This window comes from Suricata suricatta, chromosome 11, assembly GCF_006229205.1.
Source record: "Suricata suricatta isolate VVHF042 chromosome 11, meerkat_22Aug2017_6uvM2_HiC, whole genome shotgun sequence".
Lineage (NCBI taxonomy): Eukaryota > Metazoa > Chordata > Mammalia > Carnivora > Herpestidae > Suricata > Suricata suricatta.
The window spans coordinates 15,403,816-15,419,547 of NC_043710.1; the positions used below are offsets into that span (position 1 = coordinate 15,403,816).

The 15,732-nt window shown below is 47.6% G+C and overlaps 1 protein-coding gene and 1 long non-coding RNA gene across 3 annotated transcripts in view; one reads left to right on the forward strand and one right to left on the reverse strand.

The window, feature by feature from the left end:
* The window catches only part of AGBL2 (ATP/GTP binding protein like 2), a 42,335-nt gene extending 36,092 nt beyond the window's left edge, over positions 1-6,243 (forward strand). The window contains exons 15-17 of the mRNA XM_029915534.1: positions 396-546; positions 4,212-4,301; positions 6,030-6,243. Of these exons, the coding sequence (XP_029771394.1) occupies positions 396-546; positions 4,212-4,301; positions 6,030-6,203 (415 nt within the window). The 3' untranslated portion in view covers positions 6,204-6,243. The remainder of the gene's footprint in view (positions 1-395; positions 547-4,211; positions 4,302-6,029) is intronic.
* A 6,528-nt stretch (positions 6,244-12,771) lies between these two features.
* Positions 12,772-14,943, reverse strand: LOC115271910. Of its 2 annotated transcripts, none has more exons than XR_003900147.1 (2): positions 14,902-14,943; positions 12,772-13,247 (listed from the first exon to the last, which is right to left on the reverse strand). It is a non-coding gene; the product is annotated as an uncharacterized LOC115271910 (long non-coding RNA). The 2 variants fall into 2 exon arrangements; XR_003900148.1 differs by lacking the exon at positions 14,902-14,943 and adding an exon at positions 14,768-14,870.
* Positions 14,944-15,732: the final 789 nt, after the last annotated feature.

Sequence of the window (15,732 nt, forward strand, 5' to 3'; positions counted from 1 at the left end):
TACTTGTGCGGTTGGATTGAAGAGCCTTCCACGGCGGGAGCAGGACAGGGGGTTAGACATCTCCCCCAGAAAGGGAACGGGGAAGGGGGCAGAGGGAAGCTGTGTTGAGTTCAGAGCTCTTGCGTGGGGCCTGGGGACGTCTCTGAGCGGATTTCCGCCTCGGCCCCAGCACTATGCTCTGCCGCGGCACTGTGGTCTGGATTTTGGCCATGCCTGGTTTCCAGAAGAAACGGTGCTCCTGGAGCAGTGGTGGCTGGTGCTAGTCCAGGGTGTCCACGCTGGCTCCTTCCCAGGCTTCTCCCGGCGGCCACTGCTTCCTAAAGATGAAAAGGCTTTCCGATGTGCGACTTTTACTGTTGGGCGGATGGGGTCAGTTATGAGTAGGTTAATTGCAGTGAATCAATTGAAAAATATTCTCTTTGCACTCAGTCCTTCCAGGAAAGGGCAGGGTTTGCTTCCACTCTGCAAAAACAGCCTACCTTTTTCGGAAACTCAGAGAATGCCAGTTCTTCAGCGATGAGAAATGAAAAACCAAGGTTGAATGAGGTAGTAGTTTAGCTTGACCTTTCTTTCTTTTTTTTTTTTAAACTCCCACGTGGAGAATGTGTCAAAACTTGTAACTCCTACATGGGGCACTTGGGTGGCTCATTTGGCTAAGCACCTGACTCTTGATTTTGGCTCAGGTCATGAACTCACAGTTCATGAGATGAAGCCCCGAGTCGGGCTCTGGGCTGACAGTGGGGAGCCTGCTTGGGATTCTCTCTCCTTCTCTCTCTCTCTCTCTGCCCCTTCTGCGCTCACTCTCGCTTGCTCTCTCTCAAAATAAATAAACATTAAAAAACACTTTTTTGGGGTAATATATTTAAAGTATATAATGTGATATTTAATATATGTACCCACTGTAAGAGGGTTCCCACCACCTCACATAGTTAACCTTTTTTTCTTTAATAACTGAAAGTTTATACTCTTTTACCATCTTCCCTCCCCCACTCCCCAGCAACCACCATTCTACTGTTTATGTGAGGTTTTTTTAAACTTTTTTTAAGTTTATTTATTTTGGAGACAGAGACAGAGCACACGCAAGGGAGGAGCACCCAGGTGCCCCTCTGTTTCTGTGAGCTCCACGCGTAAGTGGCACCAAGCGATGTTTGTCTTTTCTGTCTGGCTTATTTCACTTGGCTGATGCCTCTGGTTTCATCCATGTTGTCACAGACGGCAGGATCTCCTTTTTTAAAGACTGAATAGGGCTGCCTGGGTGGCTCAGCTGGTTAAGCGTCCGGCTTCGGCTCTGGTCATGATCTCATGGTTCGTGGGTTCGAGCCCCACATCAGGCTCTGTGCTGACAGCCAGCTCAGAGCCTGGAGCCTGCTTCGGATTCTGTGTCTCCCTCTCTCTCTGACCCTCCCCTGCTTGCGCTCTCTCTGTCTCTCAAAAATAAATAAAAACATTAAAAAAAAAACTGAATAACATTATTTGCAAATATTTTCTCTCATTCCATAGGTTTCCTTCTGATTTTTCTTTTTGGGTTTAATTTTTTTTTTTTTTAATGTAACCTCTACCCCAAATATGGGGCTTAAACTTGCAACACTGAGGTCCAGGGTCCCACGCTCTGCTGACGGAGCCAGCCAGGTGCCCCGCCTTCCGACTGCGCTGCTGGCCCCGTGCCACGTGGAAGTGTTTTCACTTGCTCTGTTCCACTTGTTTATTTCTGCTTTGGGGATCAAATCCAAAACATGACTGCCGAAACCAATGTTAAGGGGCTTACCTCCTACGTTTTCTTCTAGGAGTTTGGTGGTTTCAGGTCTTAAGTTTAACTCTTTAATCCATTTTGAGTTGGCTTTTGTGTATGGCACAAAATAGGAGTATGGTTTTGTTCCCTGGCATGTGAACATCTAGCTTTCCTATATCATTTATTGAAGAGACCATTCTTCCCCATCGTAAATGCTTGGCCCTTTTGTAAGAAATTAATGCACCATATATTCATGAGTTTCTTTCTGAGCTCTCCATTCTGCTCCATTGTTGACTCTTTGTTGCAGATTCTCTGATTTTCCCAGTTAGCACATCTCTCCCACAGGCTGAAGAATACAATAGCCGTCTATGTCACACTACCCTGTCAATGCCACGGGGCGGGGGCATTAACATTAGTGGGGATATTGACATCGCTTCGGATTAGACACTACTGAAGTCTGACTACAGACCTTGGTGCTTTGTGATTTCTTACCCAGAGCATAAGGGCAGCAAGCTTTATCTTATCCCTCCAGCTAACAAATTGTCCTGCGTAACCACCACATGGCACACGCTCTGCTGTGTGCTGGGAACGCACCACTGAACAAAACACCGTCTCTGTCTTAGGGACCTTAGGGGATTTTAACAAGGAAGCAGGAAATTAAGTCACAGTGTCGTATGCAGAAGGAGCACAGAGGAAAGGCACCCAATCAATTTTTTAGTACTCTGGAATTGTGTGACTATAAAATCCTTGTCTTTTCTGTATAAAAACAAATTTTGGTGGAGTGCTTGCCTGACTCAGGAGAGCATGCAACTCTTGACCTCGGGCTCATGAGTTCAAGCCCCATGTTGTGTGTAGGGATGACTTATGATAAATAATAAACTTTTTTAAAAAGTAAAAATAAAAAAAATAAAGGTCTCGTGGGTGGCTCAGTCAGTTGAGCATCCGACTCTTGATTTCATGATTGGTGAGACTGAGGCCTGTGTGGGGCTCTGCGCTGACAACCCAGAACCTGCTTGGGATTCTCTCTGCCTCTCTCTCTGCGCCTCCCATGCTCACGCACACACACTCTCTCAAAAGAAATAAACATTTTAAAATGTTTAAATAAGTAAGTTTTGGTATCATAGTATACAACTCTTAGTAGACAGGGTGCAGAATAGGCCTGGCACAGTGCTACCGTGTGTGTGACAGCGATAGAATCCACCGTGTCACACGAAGAACCCCAGCAGAGCCGGCTCTGTCCAGTGTGGAGGGCCATTTGGTGTCTGGTGTGACAGCGGCAAGATCACAGCTTTCAAGGCTGTCTTGAGGTCAAATTCCAGCCTCACTATCATTTTCCATGAGCTACTGAACCACCATGGGACTCAGTTTCGGCATCTAAAATATTAGAATAACAATCTCTACGTCATAAATGTTGAGAAAAGTAGATGTGAAACTATTTAAAATGCATGGCCTATGGTAGGCACTCCACAAACAATTAGTTTCCTCCTTTTCTTTGGATTATTATTCATTTCTGTCTTGCCTCTCTTTCCGTGTACAGTATTGTAATGAATTAACATGTGTGAATAAAAACCACTCAGTGTAGAGGCTCCTACATGGTTCAGTGGGTTGAATATCCGACTCTTGGTTTCAGCTCAGATCATGATCTCACAGTTTATGGGTTCGAGCCCTACCCTGGGCTCTGTGCTGACAGTGTAGAGCATGCTTAAAATCTCTCTCCTGCTCTCTCTTCCCCTCCCCTGCTTGTGCTCACTTGCATTCTCTCTGTCTCTCAAAAATAAATAAATAAACTTCTCAAAGGAGCGCCTGGGTGGCTCAGTCAGTTAAGTGTCTTGATTCTGGATTTCAGCTCCGGTCATGATCTCATGGTTAGTGGGTTCAAGCCCAAGTCAGGCTCTGCACTGACAGTGTGGAACATGCTTGAGATCCTTCCTCTCCCTCTCTGCCCTTCCCCTGCTTGTGTGCTCACTCACTCAAAGAAAGAAAGAAAAACACTCAATGGGGCGCCTGGGTGGCTCAGTCAGTTAAGCTCAGATCATGATCTCACAGTTTATGGGGTCAAGCCCTACACTGGGCTCTGTGCTGACAGTGTGGAACATGCTTAAGATGTTCTCTCCCTCTCTCTCTAGCCCTCCTTGGCTCAAGCTGGCACTGTTTCTCAAAATAAACTTTAAAAAATTTAAAAAGAAACAGTCAAGGTGGCTGGGCGACTCATTCAATTAGTGTCCCACTTAGGCTCAGGTCATGATCTTGAGGTCATGGGTTCAAGCCCCATGTTGGGCTCTGTGCTGACAGCTCAGAGCCTGGAGCCTGCTTCAGATTCTGTGTCTCCCTCTCTCTCTGCCCCTCCCTTGCTCACACTCTGTCTCTCTGTCTTTCTCTCAAAAATAAATAAACATTAGGAAAAAAACCACTCAATGTATAGTCTATATAATCACGCTGGTGCAGGTGGGAAATATAGTGAGAAACTGCTTATCTTTTTCAGTCACAGTTACACGGAAGAGACAAAGGCATCTCTCTGGACCCATCAAAAATGACCTCCTTGATTCTGACTAAGAATAAAGAGAGAATGCAGGTATTTCACTAACATATATACACACCTATATGCCAGCAATTAATTTGACTTGGTTTTCAATGTCTTTTGTGACCTGGAGGGGTCGTGATCCTCGGTGCACAGCTCACTTCCCGGGGCTTGTTCTGCTCCGACGGCTCAGGCAGTTTGCCCTGACCACCGGCAGGCACAGCCCACAAGGCACCCCAGGATAGGAGGCGGTCCCGCCAGAGCTCCAAGCTTGCCATGGAGAATGCAGTTTTATTTCAACAAACATTTGTTAGATGGCCCTTATTTTGTAACTCCATGGCAGCATTTTAGGTAGAACAGCCACAGTGAATAATGCAGCGGCCCTCAGCCCCGGGACATGTCAGCCGCAAACCGGAAGCGGCCATCAGCCGTGCGGGTGCCTCCCGCCCCGCGTTACCGGTGATCGCTCGGTCCCGGGGTTTGTGAGTGAGTCCCTTTTTAAAAGGAGTAAGTTAGAATGAGTTCATCTGTATCCCTCTAATAACATCTCTCTTGCTCATCTGCATTGGCATATTCTTTCCTGAGAAGGAGGGAAAGCTGGAGGAACAGCTAGGAAGCTGCCCTGTCAGATAGCTCTGGGTATGTCTAGACCGGGGGCTGCTCACAAGTGCCCGGGCGAACGGAGACTGAGCACCACCGGGTGAGTAGGAGATAAGCTACATAGAGAATGGACGGTTCTCCCAAGGTGCCGTCCCTGCTGTCTCCCAAGGCTGTTGTTTGGGACTTCTCAGATTAGCGCTCCCATTTAGCCATCGGTGTTTTAGGAGAGCCTACAAGGGGCGGGGCCCCTGGAGGATTTAAGACCTAATCCCTCCCTTAGTCCGCCATCCCTTCGGAGGGGCGCCAAGATGAAGTCCAGCCCCCGAGGCCTAACAGAACCGGGCAGCAGTGGGAAGAGAGGCGTAGGTAAATTCAGGTCAAAGAGGATTCGGTCCGACAGGCAGATGAGCCCTAACTGTCCCCTCTCGTCTTCCGCATTCACTGCAGGACCTCTCCAGGTTGCTCACACCACATCCCACCGCTGAAACCTGCTAGTTGGGCAATAACCTATGACCGGACATTCAGTTAAACCTGGAGTAGTGGGTGAATGCCATCCAGGCCTCTCCCTTCATTGTTTTTTAATTTATTTATTTTTGAGACACAGAGAGCATGATCAGGGAGGGGCAGAGAGAAAGAGGGAGACACAGAATCCATAGCAGGCTCCAGGCTCTGAGTGGTCAGCACAGAGCCTGACGCGGGGCTCGAACTCACAAACTGTGAGATCATGACCTGAGCCGAAGTTGGACACTTAACCAACTGAGCCACCCAGGCGCCCCTCTACCTTCGTTTTCTTACAGTTTCTGGTGGAACGTGTCTCTAACAGAGACATGGGCATTTAACTTGCACGCATAGGTGAGCAGAACTGAAAACAGCGGGGTGGCCTCCCACCTTGACAGACCCACTTCTTCCCTCTGTGTAATGTCTCTGGACAGCTTATGAAAGGTAGACGTCGAACTCAGGGCAGTTAAAGTATTGCCCCTGGACCCTTCCTCGGCTCTGAAGGCCTGGGGCAAACGCTGGACTCCTCTCTGCCCCGGAACAATATCAACAACTTTGTACCTTGGCATTCGGGAGAAATGCAAATCCTTCTCACTAACTCCTCATAAAACCAACCCCAACCCTAACTGTAACTGCAGAAATTGCAACATAAAGTGATTCAACCTTTATGTCTTGTTTGCACAGACAGAGAAGCCAAGATCCACGGTGTCGTGCTCTCCCAAGAGAAGCACAAACACCAGCCAAGAGCCGGCTCCAGACATGAAGCCAAACTGGTGCAGGGACAGATGTCCTGCCACAGAGAGAGGCCGCGCCGCCGTGACGCTGTACCCGTCCTTGCACGTGTACACGTACCCGTAGGGGCCTCACCGGTTGGCACGTTGGCGCTAGACGCATTCTGTAACGGGGGGGGGGGGGGGGGGGGGGGGGGGGGGGGGGGGGGGGGGGAGGGGAGCCGCGCCGTGTGCTCACGGTGCACTGACCTTACACGCTGTGCCTACACTGCGTGTGTGCCCTCAGGACTCATACCTCATGAATCACATTATTTTTTCATAAAGTGAAATTTTATTTTGACATATAGCAGAGCTTCCTCTATCAGAACTGAAGTGTGTGCTCATGAACCCACAGCCCAGATATACCTCACGCTAACCAACAGATAGTCCTTCTAAAATTATGTGCAAATTAATTTTAAGAGCTCAAATTCTATTTTAAACGTATCTGGGGTGTGCCGTGTTTAAAGAGTCTGTGTCAAAGCTTTCTGGCAATGAACGGTCCGACTGTGCATGTCAGGTTGGCTCATGAGGAGGTGTTACCACACAGAACAATTCATGTGGTTGCCAGAATTGAGGCCTTCCATATATTGTGTTCCCCATGGTCACGGAGGTTTTCTACCCCACTGATTAAAATTCTTTCTTTCTAACCAGTCGTTTCCTTTGATTGATTAACTGTATAACGCAAAGCGAGCAGGTATTTTATACGTCAGATCTCTGGCGAGCACCGAGCACAGTCGGCCGACTCCAGCCTGTCACGTTCACCTGCTGGAGTCGTGGTGAAGGAGGGCCACTCGGGCTCAGGCGAGGCCACCCGCTCGGACTCTCCCCTCTTCCTGTCACACAGGGTTGGAAGTTTCCTGCTGTGTTTTTCACGATAGTTTGTAAACCCCTTCAGCCACCACCCCTGCCTAGATGACTAAGGATTAGGACCACGTGGCAACACAAATTTCATTGCAATTCCAGTATCTGTGCCTTTTTTTTTAATTAATAGACTTTATTTTGAGAACAGGTGTAGACTTACAGAGAAATTGAGGAGAAAATACAGAGAGTTTCCATATATTACCCACCGTACCCCCCCACAGTGTGTCATTTACAATTTTTAAAAAATATTTATTTTGAGAGAGAGAGAGAGAGTGTGTGTGTGTGCATATGAACAGGGGAGGGGCAAAGAGAGAAGGAGAGAGAGAGAGAGAGAGAGAGTCCCAATCAGGCTCTGTGCTGTCAGCATGGAGCCCGACATGAGATCTCCCTTTTTCTCTGCCCTTCTTCCCACCTCAAAATAAATAAATGAACTTTAAAATATATTTTTCCGGGGGCGCCTGCGTGGCTCAGTCCGTTAAGCGTCTGACTTCGGCTCAGGTCACAATCTCACAGCTCATGGGTTCGAGCCCCGCATCAGGCTCTGTGCTGACAGCTCAGAGCCTGGAGCCTGCTTCGGATTCCGTGTCTCCCTCCCTCTCTGACCCTCCCCTGCTCATGCTGTCTCTCTCCCTCTCTAAAATAAATAAAAACAGTAAAAAAAATTTTTTTTAATATATTTTTCCTAAAAAGGGAAAAATAATCTACTAAAGTAGTAGTAGTACTCTTTTTTCTCTACATAATCACCAATGGTGTTTTTTAAGATTCAAGAAGGATTTCTGGTAAACACGTTTTCTTTAGAGGCCTTACTTTTGGGACCACGTAGTCACAACCAAGGTCCTGCGGCAGTACCCCTCTCTACTTCTGGAGAAGTAGCAACTCTTGGAAGTGGTAGAAACAAGTCCAAATAGGTAAGGCGATGACAGCAAGCATTACTCTTAAGTTTCTGATGGATCATTAGATACAGGAACTCTGTATGGACATAGAGGCTTCTTAAAAGAAATTCTAGGTGGGCTTTCCCCCCCCTCATTTGTCCATTACAAAGTGTCGGAATTTTGATCTACTAATACGTGGCCATTCCGAAATTGCCAGTGATCTTTGGTTTAGTGATGTTATCGCCAATGTTGATCCCAGCTTTTAGCAAAAATGCCACACGGAAGGCTCTGCTTTGCAGCAATAGAACTGCTAACCTCTGGTTTTCCAGGTTGTACTCTGACAAGTTCTGCTTTAATTACCTAGAATGGCAGAGATGTTTCCAGAGCACAGAGACTTGGTGCTTTCTGCACTTGATGTCTTTGATGCTACAAAGCCTATTCTGTCCTTGGAACTACAAAGACAAACTGTAAGGCAGGGCTAGGGTTAGCTGAGCTACAAGCCACCAGGGACGCTTCTGTTTCTTAGTGGAATATTCCTGGGGAAGATAAGCTCACGCCCCGTGTGCTTGCTGAGACCCAACCTCTTTATCCCCTTTCCCTCACCTCCGTGCTGCCTGATCAACTAAAAGGAAGCCCAGAGGTAATTTCCCCTGTAATGGGTCCCAACTTGACTCTGTGCAAATGGGAGTCACATGGGTCTGTGAGAAATAAGCTTCCACAAGGAATTGGGTTCAGAAAGGCATTGTTTTAATTAGTATGTCTACAAGACAAAGCGCTAGTGACGAATCGTACACCACATGTCCAAAGCAAAGCTTGCTCAGTAAGGGTCAAAAGAAAGGAAGATCCCTAAGAACATAGAAAGAAATAATAGTACTTGATGTTTATTTTTGAGAGAGAGAGAGAGACAGAGTGTGAGCAGGAAGGGAGGGGCAGAGAGAGAAGACACAGAATCTGAAGCAGGCTCCAGACTCTGCCCTGGACAGCACAGAGCCCGGCGTGGGGCTGGAACTCACAAACTGTGAGATCATGGCCTGAGCCGAAGTCGGACGCCACCCAGGCACCCCGAAATCATACTACTTGAAAATTTGGACTCCGCTGCGATACTTCTTCCCTGAGACAGGCACTACTCCCACAGATCCATCAGAAAGAAGGCGCTGAGCACTGGCTGACTTGGGAACCATGGAGAAGGCAGAGACGCACGAGACTCCATTCCTGCCCTGTGGAAACCCAAGAGTTGTTCTGCACTAAAACCAGTCAGGAGGACAGCCTGCTAGCTCTAGAACATGGTAGCCAGTTAAAGAGAATCACCAACTTAAATTCAAAGCACCTGGGTCTGAATCCCGCCCAGGCTGGCCGGGGACGGGGGGTGCAGTTGCTTAAGAGCTCTGGACCGTTCTGGTGAAATCATCTCCAAAGCCTCTTCATTTTTCAAAAGCACATTTATTTGAACTCTTCTTACATCCATTGATCATGCCGTAATGTGCCGGAAACAGCCTCCCTCTTCAGACCTGGGGCCAGCGCAATCTTCTCTCTGCTCCTTGGGGAGGGAAATGAACACTCTGGCTGCTCAAAGAAGAGCCCCTCCCGTCCTGCCCCCAGCCAGATTTGGTCCAAGCCATCTCTCCTTCCGTCTTTTGAACTGGCTATTCCCAGACCGTAGGATTCAGCGGCCAGAAACTCCTGCAATAAAGCTCGTTGCAGCCCAGCTCAAGCCCCAGTCATTCTTTTCTCCCTCTTGGCTCCACTTGCTCCCCCACTCAGCTCCGACTCGAGGGCACATATGTCAGCCACTGTCTTGCCAGCACCCCAGAGTCTTCGCTCTCTGTCCTTCGGCCACTTCCACGTGGTGGTTCCTCAACTTTGGATCAGTGTAGCCATCCCAACCATGTCTTCTCTACTCCTACACCCAGGCTGCCAAGATGGCGGCAGGAAAACATGGCCTCACGTGAACTGGAGCCACGGCGCATGGACCCCCTCCAGCCTCTGACATTAACTCTCTGTTTCTGAAACTGAAGTTCCCTCATCCGTCTCCACGCAGGGCTATTTCACGCCACCTGCAGTTCCTCAAGTGCCCTGCCCCTCCCTGTTACCATCACCCTGCCCGCAAACAACCTCACAAGGAGACAGGGGTTAAGAAGCCAGGCTCTGGTGGGGTGGGGGTACCAGGTCCTGAACTGTCTTTAGTGGGCTTGTTTGTGTGTTGGTATTGGCAAAATGGTTCTGAAACTTTTAGATGGATTATATGATTTGAGCAAATGAATACACGAGTTGATGTTGAGTCAGATTCTCTATCTAGAAGAAGAAACATACACATATTTGATGGAGGGAAACAAGAAAAACCCCAGTGGCAATGGGTTGGAATTGGAGATATCAGTGTGGACTCATGATTTCTAAAATATGTATATGTGAATATATTCATATGTCTGTATACATGTATGCATGTGTATTCAGCTCAGTCTGCTAATAGGGTCTAAAATCAATGACACCTTATTAACAATAAGCACATTTTGACCAAGTTCTTGTTCTCTAATGCCATTCCTCTCCTAAAAGGAATCAGGACTTTTTTTTAGAGAAATGGCTGATTCCAGGACTGGGGCATTGTAGCTTTGAGATAAGGAGCCCGGAAAAATTTGTTATGGCAAAAAGCAAGAAAGTAGTCAAAAAAAAAAAAAAAATAGGAGGCATGTCACAGGATGAAGGAGCCAGCTTTGAAGGGGCTGCCACCAGCCAAATCTGGGATATTAGGCACCAAAATTATTGAGGATATTAATAAATTATACCCTGCTGGAAAAAATCATAATCAAGGAGCTCCCATCCTGAAAAAGGAAAGAAAGGCGGGCTCTTGCTGGAGGGTGGGGGGTGTATAAAGGGAGTACTAGAGTTTTGTAACCATCACAGTGAAATGGACCAGGCAACCTTTATCCATGGAGGCTAAATTTAGGAGGAGATATGATGAGCAGGTTTTAAAGTGTCCATTCAGAAAACACGCAAATAAAGTGTCTACTCAGATTGCTTATTAGTTGAAAGGGAAAAAATATTAACTATGTAATGGAGAAATTGGATGCACTTTGACAGATGACTACCGAGGGGCAGAAAAGAAAGACGTTCTCTTCCATCAGGCATTGTTACATACGGGGGTTTGCCTGAATCTGCTACCGCCGCTCAGCCAACAACCTTGGACCAAGTTGGCACCAAAGGCGGCAGAGCTGGAAGATGGTCAGGCCCATCTTTGACGGCGTCAATGAGCTGCTGAATAAATTAACCAGTCCTGGAGCTGCCCTGCGTCTGGATTACTTGTTTCTGTGAAGCAATAATTGCATTTTCTTTGAAACTTGCTGTTGTCTTTTCTTTCCCTCTCATGGATTGTAGTTGAAATCCTTCTGGTTAGGAGAGGCAGCCAAATACACAGACTGGTGCACTGAAGTGGTCCCGGTGCTGAGGTAGAAGTCTGTAGGATGCAAAGGAAGGATTGGGGAGATCTGCCTGGGAAGTGGCATCAAGACCAGTTACACAGGGCACCTGGGTGGCTCAGTTGGTTAAACGTCTGACCTCGGCTCAGATCATGATCTCACAGCTTGGCTCGTGAGTTCGAGCCCCGCATTGGGCTCTGTGCTGACAGCTTAGAGCCTGGAGCCTGCTTTGGATCCTATGTCTCCCTTTCTCTCTGCCCCTCCCTCACTCACTCACGTGCTCTCACTCTCTCTCTCTCGTTTTCTCCCCTCCAAAAATAAACATATTTAAAAAAATTTTTTAAACACAAAAAAAGACCAGTTTCACATAGTGGGCTACTATTGAGCAGAGCCTTTTCTTAAACATTGAGATATAAGTGACATATAACTGAGCTGAGACCTAAAAGGTGACAAGTGTTTGGGAAGTGGACATGGAGGTAGTGGGCGTGGAGGGAGCAAGGAGAGCCAGTTAACGTTCCGGATTCATAAGGAGCAGGCAGACCCAGCATTGGAGGCTGAGGGGCTGCAGGGCTGTGTCAGAACTGGACCGTCCTGCAGAAGAGAGGTGCCCGGCAAGGGACCGGTATGCTCAGCTGTGCCTTCTAATGGGCTCCCCTCAGCCCCTCCATCTCAGGAAGATCAGGATCCTAAAGACTGTAGGCTGGGAGACGAAATTGAATCATTTAGGAGAACTATGATAACCTGAAGCTCTTAAAAAGTTTATGGAGAGGGGCGCCTGGGTGGCTCAGTCGGTTGAGCATCCGGCTTCAGCTCAGGTCATGATCTCACAGTTTGTGGGTTCGAACCCCGTGTCGGGCTCTGTGCTGACAGCTAGCTCAGAGCCTGGAGCCTACTTCAGATTCTGTGTCTCCCTCTCTTTCTGACCCTCCCCTGCTCACACTGTCTCCCTCTGTCTCTCAAAAAAAGTAAATAAAAGACATTAAAAAATTTTAAAAATAAGTTTATGGAGAGAGGTTTATGGATTTATCTAGGAGATAGAGTCCATAGAGTGTGGTCTGTGACTGGACATGGAGGGGCAAGGGAGGGAGAAGTTATAAGCATAGTAAAAACAATGGTGTTACATTTAGCAAGATAGAGGAATAGAGGGAGGCTCTGGTTTAAGAATAAATAGAATAACTTCACTTTGGCCATGTTGCCTTTGAGGTTCAGAAGAGAACGAAGTGGAGATGGAGGGGAGGTGGTCGGATCTAGTGGTCTGGGGTGGAGGAGAAGCCTTCTCCAGCATCAGCAGGGTGTACAAATACTAAGGGCTGGTGGAGATCACCAGGCAGGGTATGCAGAGAAGCCCCAGGACCTGGGATCCATTCAGGGAGCTAAGATAAGTGGTATTGCAGAGGACAAAAAGCCATATATTTCATGAGATGAATATTCTAGAACAGTGCTTGCCCAATAGAAATATAATGCCAGCCACATAATTTCAATATTTTCATAGATACATTGGAAAAGCAAAAAGAAACAGGTTAAAATTCATTTTAATAATGTATTTCACCTGAAATAGCAAACAAAATTTTTTTCAACATTTAATCAATACATAAATATCAATGAGATCTTTTGCAGTGTTTTTTTCTTGTAAAAGTCTTTGAGCACCTGCCGCACATCTTAGTTTGGACCAGCGGCATTTCAAGTGCCACCTGTGGTTTGTGACTGCCTAGTTGTACAGTTCTAGTCTGAGGCAGGTCTAGGTTCAAATCCTCTCTGAGCCCAAGTCTTCTCATCTGCGAGGCAGGGCGTGAAGGCGTTCTCCCTCACAGGGTTGTGATGCACAGCAGGCCTCTAACCGATGGCAGGTTTTATGAAGGGAAGGAAGAGCTGTAGAAGGAGGGCAGTGGAGACGGTCAGGAATGGTTGGAGGTTTTATATGTTCTTTAAAGATGGTAGAGAGTTGGTATGTTTTTAGGCTCTGGGGAAGTTGCTGGTAAAGAGGGAGACCTATGGAAGAAAGGGTAAAGTAATGCAGAAAGTCTGAGAAGATAATGGAGGGAGATGGAATTTGAAAATTAGCCTTAAACCCAGAGCTGGGCACATTTTTCTCTAAGAACAAAGGGAAGGAAGCCAGGGTGGACAGGAGCAAGGCCTGCATTCTGTGTGTAGGGCCCTCTCCTTAGTACATGGTGTGCGTTTTCCCATCCGGTCCGCCCAACTCCCCCAAAAGGTCTTGCTAGTGTTCCCATTTACAGATGAGGAAATGGAGTCTTTGAGACTTTGAACTTTCCTATGGTCATAAAGCTAGTGGAGCCAGCATTTGAACGCAGGCATTTATTTTATTTTTTTTTAAGTTTTTATTTATTTAAGTAAACTCCACACCCAACCTGAAGGTCAAACTCATGACCTTGAGATCAAGAGTCACATGCTCTTCCAAGTGATGTATCCAGGAGCCCCCCAACCCAGTCATTCTGATGCTTGAGTTTAGATCCTTCCTTCTGGTAGGATGTTCCTTATTGTCTTTGCCTTCTGTTTGCCTTCTGTTTCTTCTTCTTTGCCTATGATCAGATTCAGGGAATGCATTTCTGACCAGAATACTACCTAAGTGACATGTCCTTCTCAAGCATCGCATCAGAGGGCACGTGATGTCTATCTGCCCCTCAGTGGTCACTCTGCCTATACCCAAGGGGGGTTGAACTCACAACCTCAAGATCAAGAGTCATATACTCTACCAACTGAGCCAGCCAGGTGCCCCTGTGACTTTTCTATACATTAAAAATTGTTTTGGGGCCCCTGGGTGGCTCAGTTGGTTAAGTGTCTGACTTTAGCTCAGGTCATGATCTCATAGTTTGTGAGTTTGAGCCCCGCATCGGGCTCTGTGCTGACAGCTCAGAGGCTGGAGCCTGCTTCAGATTCTGTGTCTCCCTCTCTCTTTACCCTTCCCCCTCCCCTGTTCAGGCTGTCTCTCTATCTCTCTCAAAACTAAACATGGGTCTGATGTGCTCCTCATGATTTGACTGGAGTAATGGGCTTTTGGAAATGTCACAAAGAAGTGTCCTTCTCATCACATTACAGAAGCTTTGAAACTTTTGTGGGCAAAGTGTGGAAATCGTCTCATAGGCACCCACGACAAGCTTCGTATGTCAGTTCCCTTGTTAGACCACCATCACCAGCCTGGCGTGGCCTCTTCCTTTGGCCTCTCCCTGCCCTCAGAATATGGGGGGCTGGTTTCAGAGCTCACCTGGGATGCTCCCAAGGTGGTTGCAAACCAACACCATGTTACTAGGTCAACACTAAAAACCATACAACCATCTCTAAAGATGCTAAAAAAGGGGCACCTGGCTCATTGCCTCCTCCCACCCTCGGGAGCTAGGAGCAAAGTGCATAGTCATCTAGGTTTTGGGAGCCGAGGAGACACTCTTGTCTTTCCTGCCACGCTGAAAATGGCGCCAGTAATCTGTGAGAGTCACCTGTCTGAACTTCCGGAGGAACTGGTATCCAGACTCACCAACCGGACCACTACCCACCTGTTGCTGGCTCACCGGTACTCTCCCATTCCGACCACAAACCCCAATCATCATGCCGCCCCCACCTCAGCAGGAAGTAGCCAGAGACCTGACGACGCCTCATAACACCAAAAAGGTCGGTATGTAACAGTTACCTTAAGATGGCGACCGAGCGGCCATTTTGCTGTGAGTCAGAGAAGAACTCCATGCACTGACAACCCCCACCCCCACCTGCAGACCTGGAATGTCCCGTGCCAGTTTGAAAGCAGCCAATCATGAAGCTCCAGCTTCCCATCACACCGACAGAGGAGGCAACCTATCCCATCCTGCCACGGCCCTAAAATGCCTTTATTTGGTGGTCTGCCCTCCCAAGACCAAACCTGGAAGTCTTTCACCCATAAAATACCTCGCCCTTCCTGTACCAGGTGCCCCTCCAGTACCAGGTGCGACTTCCCTGACTCCCCACTCCCGGAGTCATGGAACCTCGCCCGGGAATCGCATATACCAATAAAGGCTTTCTTGGCTCCATAAAAATAGATAAATAAATAAATAAAATAAAATAAAAATAAAAAAGGGGCACCTGGGTGGCTCGGCCAGTTCTGACGCTCGCTCAGGTCATTATCGAGGACAGGTCTGCATCAGGCTCTGCACTAAGGGGTGGAGCCTGCTTAAGATTCTCCATCTCCCACCCCCACCCGTCTTCCGCTCGCACTTGCTTTCTTGCTCTCTAAAAAACAAATTAGGGGCACCTGGGTGGTTCAATCAGTTAAGCATCTGACTTCGGCTCAGGTCATGATCTTGTGGTTTGTGAGTTTGAGCCCCGCATGGGGCTCTGTGCTGACAGCTCAGAGCCTGGTTCCTGCTTCAGATTCTGTCTCCCTCGCTCTCTGCCCCTCCCCCACTCATGCTCTGTCTCTCAAAAATAAATGAACATTAATTTTTAATTAAAAATAACCGATTCTCTGCCTCTCTCCCTGACCCACGCT